This window comes from Aulonocara sp. 'chitande type north' Nkhata Bay, linkage group LG10, assembly GCF_057382095.1.
Source record: "Aulonocara sp. 'chitande type north' Nkhata Bay isolate Kocher_YH1m ecotype deep benthic linkage group LG10, A_spYH_male_GT1.1, whole genome shotgun sequence".
NCBI classification, from domain to species: Eukaryota; Metazoa; Chordata; class Actinopteri; order Cichliformes; family Cichlidae; genus Aulonocara; species Aulonocara sp. 'chitande type north' Nkhata Bay.
In genome coordinates this window covers 18,985,783-18,998,387 of record NC_141353.1, presented here as the reverse complement: position 1 = coordinate 18,998,387, position 12,605 = coordinate 18,985,783, and the positions used below count along the sequence as shown (strand labels likewise).

Genomic DNA, 12,605 nt, shown 5'->3' with positions numbered 1-12,605 from the left:
GCGCAGGTGCAACCCAACAGGCCCCAAACGTTCCTGGCAGCAAGTAAAAATGAAATATAAAAATATAGTCCAAACAGGTAAGGTGTAATTGTATTATGAGCCATAGTGCTTGGTCTGTTTGTCCCATGTAAATCAATTGCAGTTAGAGGCTACATTAATTTTCTGTCTGTAAGCACTTATTGAAATTATCTGAGCACATTACAAGTACATATTTGCTTACTCTGTATGCTCAAATGTGACCCCGTTATAGCCAACAGAAAAAAAGCGGAGGCCCGAAAAACAGGTGGGGGTCCTCCACCACCACCACTCACAGAGGCTGAGCAGTTGGCCCTCAGCCAAAACAGTGGGCGCCCTGTGGCCGAAGGCATCTCTGCGGGGACATCCTCTGAGTCAATAACCCCGCAAGACACAAGTGCCTACATAGGGGGTAAATTCAAAATAATACATGATGTGCATACATCCTTTCTTCACAGTCACCTTTGCAGTGCTACTCATTCATTTGATAAACTCTTTACCATAATGGATTATTTTGTAGTGAAGTTATTTTCCTACTGATTTTGCCTTCCCTCAGTCTTGGTTGTCCTTGAGAGCATAATGACAATGACGTGTAAGCTGATTGGTATGTTTGTTAATTGCCATTTGGTCCCTTGTAAGTTATAAGTGACCTGTATAAACCTCATATTCTATCAGTTGATGGTGATGGTGTACTGCATCTGGTGCAGCCTCCTGTTGAGCCAGACCAACATGCAGTTGTAATACTCCACAGATTATATGAGTTTACAGTAGAACAGCAATGTTGTTTATTTCTTTACTACAGGAAAATAATGGAGAAACATTGACAGCTGTTACAGAGGAGGAAGCAACAGAGACACTTTATGAGGTTTACATCTTTTAATACTTTGTGTACAGGAAATACAGGCGACCAATAAAGCCAGTTGAACAAAAAATCTGTTTATTCTTCTTTCAACATGTTGAGGTGATGGGTCAAAAGAAATGATTGTGACATATGGTGTCTCTGACTGCGCTTCCATCTTGTATGTCCGTGGGAGGGTCAGGATGTTCATGGTTTGGATCACTGCTGATGTTTGGTTCAGAAGGACAGTGTTCTCCTCTAATTGTGGCAATGTTGTGAAGAATCACACATGCCACAATAATGTCACATGCCCTTTCTGGGGTGACCCTGAGTCTTTGCAGGCACTGGAACCGGGCCTTAAGCATTCCGATAGTCATTTCAATTCTGGCTCTTGTCCTGCAATTAGCCAGATTATATCGCTGCTGTGGGTCAGGGTAAGGGGTAAGCAAATAGGGTAAACATGGATACCCCCTATCACCAAGCAAGTAGCCAGTGAACTCTCCTAAGACAGAAGGATACACTTCAGTTCAAATGTCCCTGAAGCAATTGGTCTTTATATATTTTAAAGTATTCTCAACTCACCATGTCCAAATTTTGTGCTCAGTGTACATTCACGGAATATTTGTGAGTCATGGACAGAGCCTGGCCACTTGGCTTCCACATTTGTGATAATGTTGGCAGCATCACATATGATCTTCACAGTGCAGAGAACACAAATTAGCATCCATTACTATAATGAAATAATTTGTTAGTTTGAAATGCTACAGGGAACTATGTACCTGTACATTAATGCTGTGGAAAGACTTCCTGTTCACATAGTCTCCTCCATTTACTGAAGGAGCAATGATTGGAATGTGAGTGCCATCTATACAGCCAATCACGCCTGGGAACCCTGGAAATAAATGTAAAATTTAAGTAGTAGTTCAAGTATCACCACATCATGAATTAAGTTTTGGTCATCCTGCTACCTGCAATTTTGTGGCATCCCTCTTTGATAAATCTTGTGGGTCTATGACCGGGGAAAACCACAAACGAGTACAGGAGACGTTTCAGTGCAACTGTAACATTCCTGACTGCCCGACAGACGGTAGCCTTGGAAACGTGCTCAGCGTCACCAATATTATGCAGAAAGCTCCCGTTTGCAAAAAACGAAGTGCAATACAAATAATATGTACAGAACTGAGAGAATGTCCGCGATGTGTCACATGCGTAATATATGGCCTGAGGATGTTATCCAAATAACTTATAGATTGTGCTGTGAAACGGTAACGTTCGCACAGAAAATCATCAGGAAATGATAAAATGTCCAAACGCGCTCTGATCACTCTCTCCCGGCGGAGAGCTCTGCGGAGAATTTGGGCTTCACGATCTACTGGCTCTTCAAGGAAGTGGCACGCCATGTCTGACACTTCCTACTGTCAGGTTTCCGACAAAGGGGCGGAGACAGTCAGGGTTAGTTGTAGTAAACCTGCTAGGGGGCAGGTTAGCTTCACGGCGTGTGTCGTCATAGTGACTCACTGAGGCTTCATCTGAACTCGCTTTGTGAAACTGAAAACCCAGAGTTTTCGTTAACTCAGGGTATACTTACTCAGTTTTTCCACTAAACCGGCTTCCTGAAATAGGGCCCAGGTGTCCAAATGTGGTAGGCTTTGTTTTCTGAAAACTTGTCTTGAATGTTTTCCTGTTGCGTATCTTTCATTACAGAATGATACACACTTGAACTTGTTTGGAAATGAACCGCGGTAAAGTGAGCCGTCATTTGTGAGCCGCGGTCAAGCCAGCCGCCTCCTATCCGCCGCATAAATTTCCTTGCGCTTTTACACCAGTCTTTACGGTAGCGCCTTTTCGCTTTATGTGCCGATTGAAAGACTATACCCGCGCGCGCACAAATTACAATGTAGCAGCCCGATACAGTCAATACAATTATGGAAATGTCAGAAATTCATTAAAAATCATCCTGAGTAGTTGAGGTCCAACTTTCAACACATCCCTCCTCTAGGACACCTACTGTACCTGTGTGCCAAGTTTCATCCAGATTTACTGTAGATTTCCTCAGAAATTAATGGAAACATTTATTCAATCTAATACAGCCAATACACTACAATTGTGTCAATTTTCAAAAATTCCTTAAAAATCATCCTGAGTAGTTGATGTCCAACTTTCAACACATCCCTCCTCTAGGACACCTACTGTACCTGTGTGCCAAGTTTCATCCAGATTTACTGTAGATTTCCTCAGAAATTAATGGAAACATTTATTCAATCTAATACAGCCAATACACTACAATTGTGTCAATTTTCAAAAATTCATTAAAAATCATCCTGAGTAGTTGATGTCCAACTTTCAACAGATTCCTTCTCTGGGACACCTACTGTACCTGTGTGCCAGGTTTCAGCCAGATTTACTGTAGAATTCCTCAGAAATTAAAGGGTACTTGTATTCAATGCAATACAGCCAATATACTATAATTATGTCATTTTTCAAAAATTCATTAAAAATCATCCTGAGTAGTTGATGTCCAACTTTCAACACATCCCTCCTCTAGGACACCTACTGTACCTGTGTGCCAAGTTTCATCCAGATTTACTGTAGATTTCCTCAGAAATTAATGGAAACATTTATTCAATCTAATACAGCCAATACACTACAATTGTGTCAATTTTCAAAAATTCCTTAAAAATCATCCTGAGTAGTTGATGTCCAACTTTCAACACATCCCTCCTCTAGGACACCTACTGTACCTGTGTGCCAAGTTTCATCCAGATTTACTGTAGATTTCCTCAGAAATTAATGGAAACATTTATTCAATCTAATACAGCCAATACACTACAATTGTGTCAATTTTCAAAAATTCCTTAAAAATCATCCTGAGTAGTTGATGTCCAACTTTCAACACATCCCTCCTCTAGGACACCTACTGTACCTGTGTGCCAAGTTTCATCCAGATTTACTGTAGATTTCCTCAGAAATTAATGGAAACATTTATTCAATCTAATACAGCCAATACACTACAATTGTGTCAATTTTCAAAAATTCATTAAAAATCATCCTGAGTAGTTGATGTCCAACTTTCAACAGATTCCTTCTCTGGGACACCTACTGTACCTGTGTGCCAGGTTTCAGCCAGATTTACTGTAGAATTCCTCAGAAATTAAAGGGTACTTGTATTCAATGCAATACAGCCAATATACTATAATTATGTCATTTTTCAAAAATTCATTAAAAATCATCCTGAGTAGTTGATGTCCAACTTTCAACACATCCCTCCTCTAGGACACCTACTGTACCTGTGTGCCAAGTTTCATCCAGATTTACTGTAGATTTCCTCAGAAATTAATGGAAACATTTATTCAATCTAATACAGCCAATACACTACAATTGTGTCAATTTTCAAAAATTCCTTAAAAATCATCCTGAGTAGTTGATGTCCAACTTTCAACACATCCCTCCTCTAGGACACCTACTGTACCTGTGTGCCAAGTTTCATCCAGATTTACTGTAGAATTCCTCAGAAATTAATGGAGACATTTATTCAATCTAATACAGTCAGTACAATAGAATTATGTCATTTTTCAAAAATTCATTAAAAATCATCCTGAGTAGTTGATGTCCAACTTTCAACAGATTCCTTCTCTGGGACACCTACTGTACCTGTGTGCCAGGTTTCAGCCAGATTTACTGTAGAATTCCTCAGAAATTAAAGGGTACTTGTATTCAATGCAATACAGCCAATACACTATAATTATGTCAATTTTCAAAAATTCATTAAAAATCATCCTGAGTAGTTGATGTCCAACTTTCAACACATCCCCCCTGTGGGACACCTACTGTACCTGTGTGCCAAGTTTCATCCAGATTTACTGTAGAATTCCTCAGAAATTAATGGAAACATTTATTCAATCTAATACAGCCAATACACTACAATTGTGTCAATTTTCAAAAATTCATTAAAAATCATCCTGAGTAGTTGATGTCCAACTTTCAACAGATTCCTTCTCTGGGACACCTACTGTACCTGTGTGCCAGGTTTCAGCCAGATTTACTGTAGAATTCCTCAGAAATTAAAGGGTACTTGTATTCAATCTAATACAGCCAATACACTATAATTATGTCAATTTTCAAAAATTCATTAAAAATCATCCTGAGTAGTTGATGTCCAACTTTCAACACATCCCCCCTCTGGGACACCTACTGTACCTGTGTGCCAAGTTTCAGCCAGATTCACTGTAAAATTACTCAGAAATTAATGGACATTTATATGCAATTCAATACAGCCAATACACTACAATTATGGAAATTTCAGAAATTCATTAAAAATCATCCTGAGTAGTTGAGGTCCAACTTTCAACACATCCCTCCTCCGGGAAACCTGCTGTACGTCTGGGCCAAGTTTCAGCCAGATTTACTGTAATATTCTTCAGAAATTGCAGGGAACTTATGTTCAGTGCAAGAAAGGCTGAAAGACGACCACCACTGAACAAGACACACAAGCTGAAACGTCAAGACTGGGCCAAGAAATATCTCAAGACTGGTTTTTCTAAGGTTTTATGGACTGATGAAATGAGAGTGAGTCTTGATGGGCCAGATGGATGGGCCCGTGGCTGGATTGGTAAAGGGCAGATAGCTCCAGTCTGACTCAGACGCCAGCAAGGTGGAGGTGGAGTACTGGTTTGGGCTGGTATCATTAAAGATGAGCTTGTGGGGCCTTTTCGGGTTGAGGATGGAGTCAAGCTCAACTCCCAGTCCTACTGCCAGTTTCTGGAAGACACCTTCTTCAAGCAGTGGTACAGGAAGAAGTCTGCATCCTTCAAGAAAAACATGATTTTCATGCAGGACAATGCTCCATCACACGCGTCCAAGTACTCCACAGCGTGGCTGGCAAGAAAGGGTATAAAAGAAGAAAAACTAATGACATGGCCTCCTTGTTCACCTGATCTGAACCCCATTGAGAACCTGTGGTCCATCATCAAATGTGAGATTTACAAGGAGGGAAAACAGTACACCTCTCTGAACAGTGTCTGGGAGGCTGTGGTTGCTGCTGCACGCAATGTTGATGGTGAACAGATCAAAACACTGACAGAATCCATGGATGGCAGGCTTTTGAGTGTCCTTGCAAAGAAAGGTGGCTATATTGGTCACTGATTTGTTGTTGTTTTTTTTTTTGAATGTCGGCGAGGATTCCGCACGGCACTCCCCTCCATTCCCCTCGCGAATCTCCGCTCTCTTCCAAACAAAGTCGACGAATTACTGCTCTTAAACCGGACTAACAAGGACTTTGCACGCTCTGCTGCCCTCTGCTTCACTGAAACCTGGCTAAGTGAGCGAGTCCCAGACGCTGTCTTAAATCTGCCGGGCTTCCAACTTCACCGGGCGGACCGCGAAACAGAGCTCTCAGGGAAAACAAAGGGTGGTGGAGTCTGCTTCTACATTAATGAAGGTTGGTGTACTGATGTCACAGTGTTACAGAAACACTGCAGCCCACACTTGGAAAGTTTTCTCATCAACTGTAAACCTTTTTATTCACCGCGGGAGTTTTCTTCCTTCATGCTGGTCGGAGTTTACATCCCTCCACAGGCCAACGCGAACAACGCACTGTGCGAGCTGGCTGACCAGATTACTACCCTGGAGAGGAAATTCCCGGATTCCTTTACAATTATTCTTGGGGATTTTAACAGAGCAAACCTAAACCACGAACTCCCTAAATACAGACAGCATATAGTCTGCCCCACCAGGGACAACATCATACTGGATCACTGCTACACCACTCTAAAAGATGCCTATCGCTCTGTGCCCCGGGCAGCTTTGGGACATTCTGATCACTGCATGGTCCATCTTATTCCAGTTTATAGGCAAAAACTCAAACGTGCCAAGCCTGTAGTCAAAACTGTGAAGAAGTGGACTAACACAGCAAAGCAGGAACTGCAGGACTGTTTCGACTGCACTGATTGGACTGTTTTTGAAGCTGCATCTGAGAACCTAGATGAGCTCACGGACACTGTGACATCATACATCAGTTTCTGTGAAGACGTGTGTGTGCCAACAAAGACCTTTTGCACATACAACAACAATAAACCATGGTTCACTCCTAAACTCCAACATCTTCGCAAGGCCAAGGAGGACGCCTACAGAAGTGGTGACAGGGTCCTGTACAAGCAAGCCAGGAACACACTGACCAAGGAGATCAAAGCAGCTAAAAGGATCTACTCCCAGAAGCTGGAAGAACGGCTCTCAGCCAACGACCCTGCATCAGTGTGGAGGGGCCTGCAGGAAATCACCAGCTACAGACGCCCCCCACCCACTATTGAAGCAAACAAAGACCTGGCCAACGAGTTAAACACTTTCTATTGCAGGTTTGAGACGGACAGACTCCCATGCCCCACCCTCCCCTTCCCAGGGACATTGCTTCAGACATTGACCCCCAACACACCTTCCACCTCTCCCCCCTTCACCCTGCCCCTCCCCAATCAAGACTCAACGACCACCCCCACCCTCCCCAATCCAGACTCAACGACCACCACCACCCTCTCCATCCCAGACTCAACGACCTCCACCACACCTCTCACCCCCCTTTCCTCCTCCCTGAAACTAAGAATACACACTCAGGATATGAGCCGACTATTCCAGAAACAGAAGCCCAGGAAAGCCCCCGGACCAGATGGCGTCTCACCCTCCTGCCTCAAAACCTGTGCTGAACAGCTGGCTCCCATCTTTACTCGCATCTTCAACAGATCCCTGGAGCTGTGTGAAGTTCCCTCCTGCTTCAAACGCTCCACCATCATCCCTGTTCCCAAGAAACCCACCATCACAGGACTGGATGACTACAGACCTGTCGCCTTGACGTCTGTGGTCATGAAATCCTTCGAACGACTGGTGTTAGCCCATCTGAAAGACATTACAGGCCACCAGCTGGACCCTCTGCAGTTTGCCTACCGGGCAAACAGGTCAGTGGATGATGCAGTGAACATGGGGCTGCATTACATCCTGCAACACCTTGACCGCCCGGGAACTTATGCCAGGGTCCTGTTTGTGGACTTTAGTTCGGCTTTTAACACCATTGTGCCTGAACTTCTTTCCTCCAAACTCTCCCAGCTCAGCGTGTCACCAGCTACCTGTCAGTGGATCACCAGCTTCCTGACAGACAGAAAGCAACAAGTGAGGCTGGGGGAGATCACCTCTGAAACCCGGTCCCTCAGTATTGGTGCCCCTCAAGGATGTGTCCTCTCACCACTACTGTTCTCCCTCTACACTAACGACTGCACCTCCAATAACTCTGCTGTCAAACTCCTAAAGTTTGCAGATGACACCACTGTCATTGGCCTCATTCAAGATGGTGATGAGTCTGCATACCGGCAGGAAGTTGAGCGGCTGGTACTCTGGTGCAGTCAGCACAATCTGGAGCTGAACACTCTTAAGACTGTAGAGATGACAGTGGACTTCAGGAGACATCCCTCAACTCTGCTCCCCCTCACCATATCAGACAGCCCTGTGTCGACTGTGAAGATCTTCAAGTTCCTGGGTACAACCATCTCCCAGGACCTGAAGTGGGAGACCAACATCAACTCCATCCTCAAAAAGACCCAGCAGAGGATGTACTTCCTGAGACAACTGGGGAAGTACAGTCTTCCACAGGAGCTGCTGATCCAGTTCTACACTGCGGTCATTGAGTCTGTCCTGTGCTCCTCCATCACAGTCTGGTATGGAGCAGCCACTAAACAGGACAGGAGCAGACTGCAGCGGACTGTACGGGCAGCAGAAAGGATCATCAGCGCCCCCCTGCCCTCCATCCAGGATCTGTACCTCTCAAGAACCAGGAAACGGGCAGGGAAAATCATCGCAGACCCCTCACACCCTGCACACAGACTTTTTGATCTGCTGCCCTCTGGCAGACGGTACAGAAGCCTGCAGACCAGGACCACCCGACACAGGAACAGTTTCTTTCCCCTCGCCATCTCCCTTCTTAACAGTTGACCTGTCACACTGCTCCCACTGCCAGACTGCAACTGCACCTTATGTACATTTTGTAGTATTCATTCCACCTCATTCATTTCTGTATTTTATGTATATAAGTTTAGATTCGTTATTTATAGTTGGTTTACATAGCTTTGTGTATGTATGTGTAATGTGTATATATAGACACTTGTGTGTGTGTGTGTGTGTGTGTGTGTGTGTGTGTGTGTGTGTGTGTGTGTGTGTGAGATTTACATTGCTGTGCTTGAGAGCCACCATCTACCAGAACCAAATTCCCTGTATGTGTCTGCACATATACTTGGCCAATAAACACGATTCTGATTCTGATTCTGATATGTATATTTGTGAATGTGGAGATGTTATATTGGTTTCACTGGTAAAAATAAATAATTGAAATGGGTATATATTTGTTTTTTGTTAAGTTGCCTAATAATTATGCACAGTAATAGTCACCTGCACACACAGATATCCCCCTAAAATAACTAAAACTAAAAACAAACTAAAAACTACTTCCAAAAACATTCAGCTTTGATATTAATGAGTTTTTTGGGTTCATTGAGAACATGGTTGTTGTTCAATAATAAAATTATTCCTCAAAAATACAACTTGCCTAATAATTCTGCACTCCCTGTAGGTCTGTTGACAGAGCTCTGTACAGGTCTGCTCGAGCTGACCTGAAAAGGGGTCCCACCTGTCCAGCAACAACACATGGCATGGAATAATAGACATCATAAACCACAGAGGCAGAACTGTGAAAACAGAAAACCTGAGTGTGCAGCTAGCAGAGGACATAAACAGCTTCTTTGCCCGCTTTGAAACACCACAACAGCAGCATTCATCTGCCTCAGCCCTGCTCCCATCCTCATCCTCACCTGGTTCCTGCACCGCTCCATTCACTGTAACGGAGCACGATGTCAGATGAGTGTTCCTAGCAGTGAACCCCAGGAAGGCGTCCAGACGGAATACGTGGTAAAGTGCTAAGACCATGTGCCCACCAGCTCACCCTCATCTCCACCAGAATCTTCAACCTCTCACTGGATGAAGCAGCCATCCCATCCTGTCTAAAATCAGCCACAATCATCCCAGTACCAAAGAAGTCTCCCATCACCAGCCTGAACTATTATTGCCCTGTGGCCCTCACACCGGTAATCATGAAATGCTTTGAGAGACTAGTCCTTCAGCACACCAAGGATTACCTCCCCCCAGAATTCGACACCCACCAGTTTGCATACCGTGCAAACAGATTCACAGAAGATGCCATCACCCTCCACTCGGTGCTGAGTCACCTAGAACAGCGGCAGAGCTACGCCAGAATGCTCTTTGTGGACTACAGCTCACCCTTCCACCACTCGCCCATTGAGAGCCTACTAACTTATTGCATCACAGTATGGTACAGCAGCTGCACTAAGGCGGATAGAGCCACCCTCCCAGCATGTTTGCAATGAGTAGGAGATGCTCTGTATCTCACTGTACAACTGTATAGTGACAAAGGTATTGGGTTCTTTTCTAAAAATTGCTATAAACAGAGGAACCCAAACTGATGAAAAGTGGCGAATATTTTTTTTCAAATGACTATTTTTAGTGGATTTTTGATATAGAAGCAGAATGACAGAATGTTAAAAGAAGTTACTTTTAGTCATTCTAAGCTGGGCATTGCGTTCTCTGGCTGTTCAAAGCCATGGAACTTTAGACTTTCCAAGCAAATAATGATGGCCATACTGATGTTCTTTTCAGTACATTTTACTTTATGTTCATTTTCATTTTTATGATGTTTCTATTTTTACATAATTCCTCCCACATAGCAAAATTGGTATGGCCTGGATCTGTCCCACACAATGTGCTTGCACATGGCCTGCGTACCGCAAAGAATGACGGCCCTATGGTGGCCCAGATCTGGTTTACCAGAGGTGGCCCACACATGAGCCCCAGTGTTTTCTGGCATTTTCAACTCCTCACTGCAGGCATGTCATGTGCCTGCCTGCTTCAAGTCCTCCACCATAATCCCTGTCCCCAAGAAACCTAGGATCACTGGACTAAATGACTACAGACCCGTGGCTCTGACATCTGTGGTCATGAAGTCCTTTGAGCGCCTAGTTCTCTCCCACCTCAGGACCCTCACGGCCCCCCTCCTGGATCCCCTGCAGTTTGCATATAGAGCCAACAGGTCTGTAGACGACGCCATCAACATGGCCCTACACTTCATCCTGCAGCATCTGGACTCCCCAGGAACCTACGCCAGGATCCTGTTTGTGGACTTCAGCTCTGCCTTCAACACCATCCTTCCAGACCATCTCCGAGACAAGCTTTCCCAGATGAATGTGCCTGATCCCATCTGCCGGTGGATCACTGACTTCCTGACGGACAGGAAGCAGCATGTGAGGCTGGGAAAGAATGTCTCGGACTCCCGGACCATCAGCACCGGCTCCCCTCAGGGCTGTGTTCTCTCTCCTCTGCTCTTCTCCCTGTACACCAACTGCTGCACCTCCACCCACCAGTCTGTCAAGCTAATCAAGTTTGCAGATGACACCACCGTTATTGGGCTCATCTCTGACGGGGATGAGTCTGCCTACAGGAGGGAGGTTGAACGTCTGGTGTCCTGGTGCAGCCACAACAACCTGGTGCTGAATGCCCAGAAGACAGTGGAGATTATTGTGGACTTCAGGAAGCACACAGCCCCACTCCCCCCCATCATCCTGACTGACACCCCCATCACCCTTGTGGACTCATTCCGCTTCCTGGGTACCACCATCACCCAGGACCTGAAGTGGGAGCCCACCATCACCTCCGTCATCAAGAAAGCCCAGCAGAGGATGTACTTCCTGAGGCAGCTGAAGAAATTCAACCTGCCAACACGGACGATGATGCAGTTCTACACTGCAATCATTGAGTCCATCCTCACCTCCTCCATCACCGTGTGGTACGCTGGAGCCACTATCAGGGACAAACAGAGACTGCAGCGTGTTGTGCGCTCTGCTGAGAAGGTGATTGGCTGCAGACTCCCATCTTTGCAGGACCTGTACACCTCCAGGACATTGCGGCGTGCAGCTCGGATCTCAGCTGACCCTTCTCACCCTGGACACAGTCTGTTTGACCTGCTCCCCTCAGGCAGGAGGCTCCGGTCCATTCGCACCAGAACCTCTCGCCATAAGAACAGTTTCTTCCCCTCTGCTGTTGGACACATGAACAATAACCATATGACTGTCCCCGCCACTAACACATGACCCTACGCTGTGTTCACTGTATCATTCCATGTTTGGCACTGATCACCACCTGCACTCATGTATATATCTTTCAACGTAGCACTCATAATTCTTACTCTCGTGTATATATCTCATGTATATCGCATGCACATATCTTTCCACGTAGCACTTTTAATTCTTATCCCTACTTTTATTTTTTCCATGTCTATTTAAGTGTTATTTATGACACCATGTTTGCACTGAAGCACCGCAGCAATTTCCTAATGTTGTAAACCTGCTCAACATTTGGCAATAAACCCCATTCTGATTCTGATTCTGATTCTGATGAGCCAGCACAAGGCCAGTTGCAGACACACTGCTGGCCCTGTGCTGGCCCAGAACAGTTTCAGCTCTGGCCCCAGATGTCAGCCTAATGTGTACCTTAGCCATGTAAGCCATGTAATAACAACATGTGCTGGAACATAATAGTGCAAAAGTAACATGACGAAACTCTGTTCAGACAGTGAATGGACTGATTCTTATACAGCACTTTTTTACTCACCCATATTACTCAAAGTGCTCTATACAACATGTCACATTCACCC

At 44.9% G+C, this 12,605-nt stretch overlaps 1 protein-coding gene and 1 long non-coding RNA gene across 2 annotated transcripts; one reads left to right on the top strand and one right to left on the bottom strand.

Moving 5' to 3' along the window:
* Positions 1-769: 769 nt before the first annotated feature.
* LOC147320696 (uncharacterized) lies at positions 770-2,831 on the bottom strand. The gene is made up of 3 exons (XR_015131284.1): positions 1,633-2,831; positions 1,436-1,547; positions 770-1,355 (listed from the first exon to the last, which is right to left on the bottom strand). It is a non-coding gene; the product is annotated as an uncharacterized LOC147320696 (long non-coding RNA).
* A 3,566-nt stretch (positions 2,832-6,397) lies between these two features.
* Positions 6,398-10,266, top strand: LOC147320695 (uncharacterized). The gene is made up of 2 exons (XM_086307351.1): positions 6,398-7,254; positions 9,840-10,266. Exons 1-2 carry the CDS (start codon positions 6,398-6,400, stop codon positions 10,264-10,266), a joined length of 1,284 nt encoding a protein of 427 aa, XP_086163477.1.
* Positions 10,267-12,605: the final 2,339 nt, after the last annotated feature.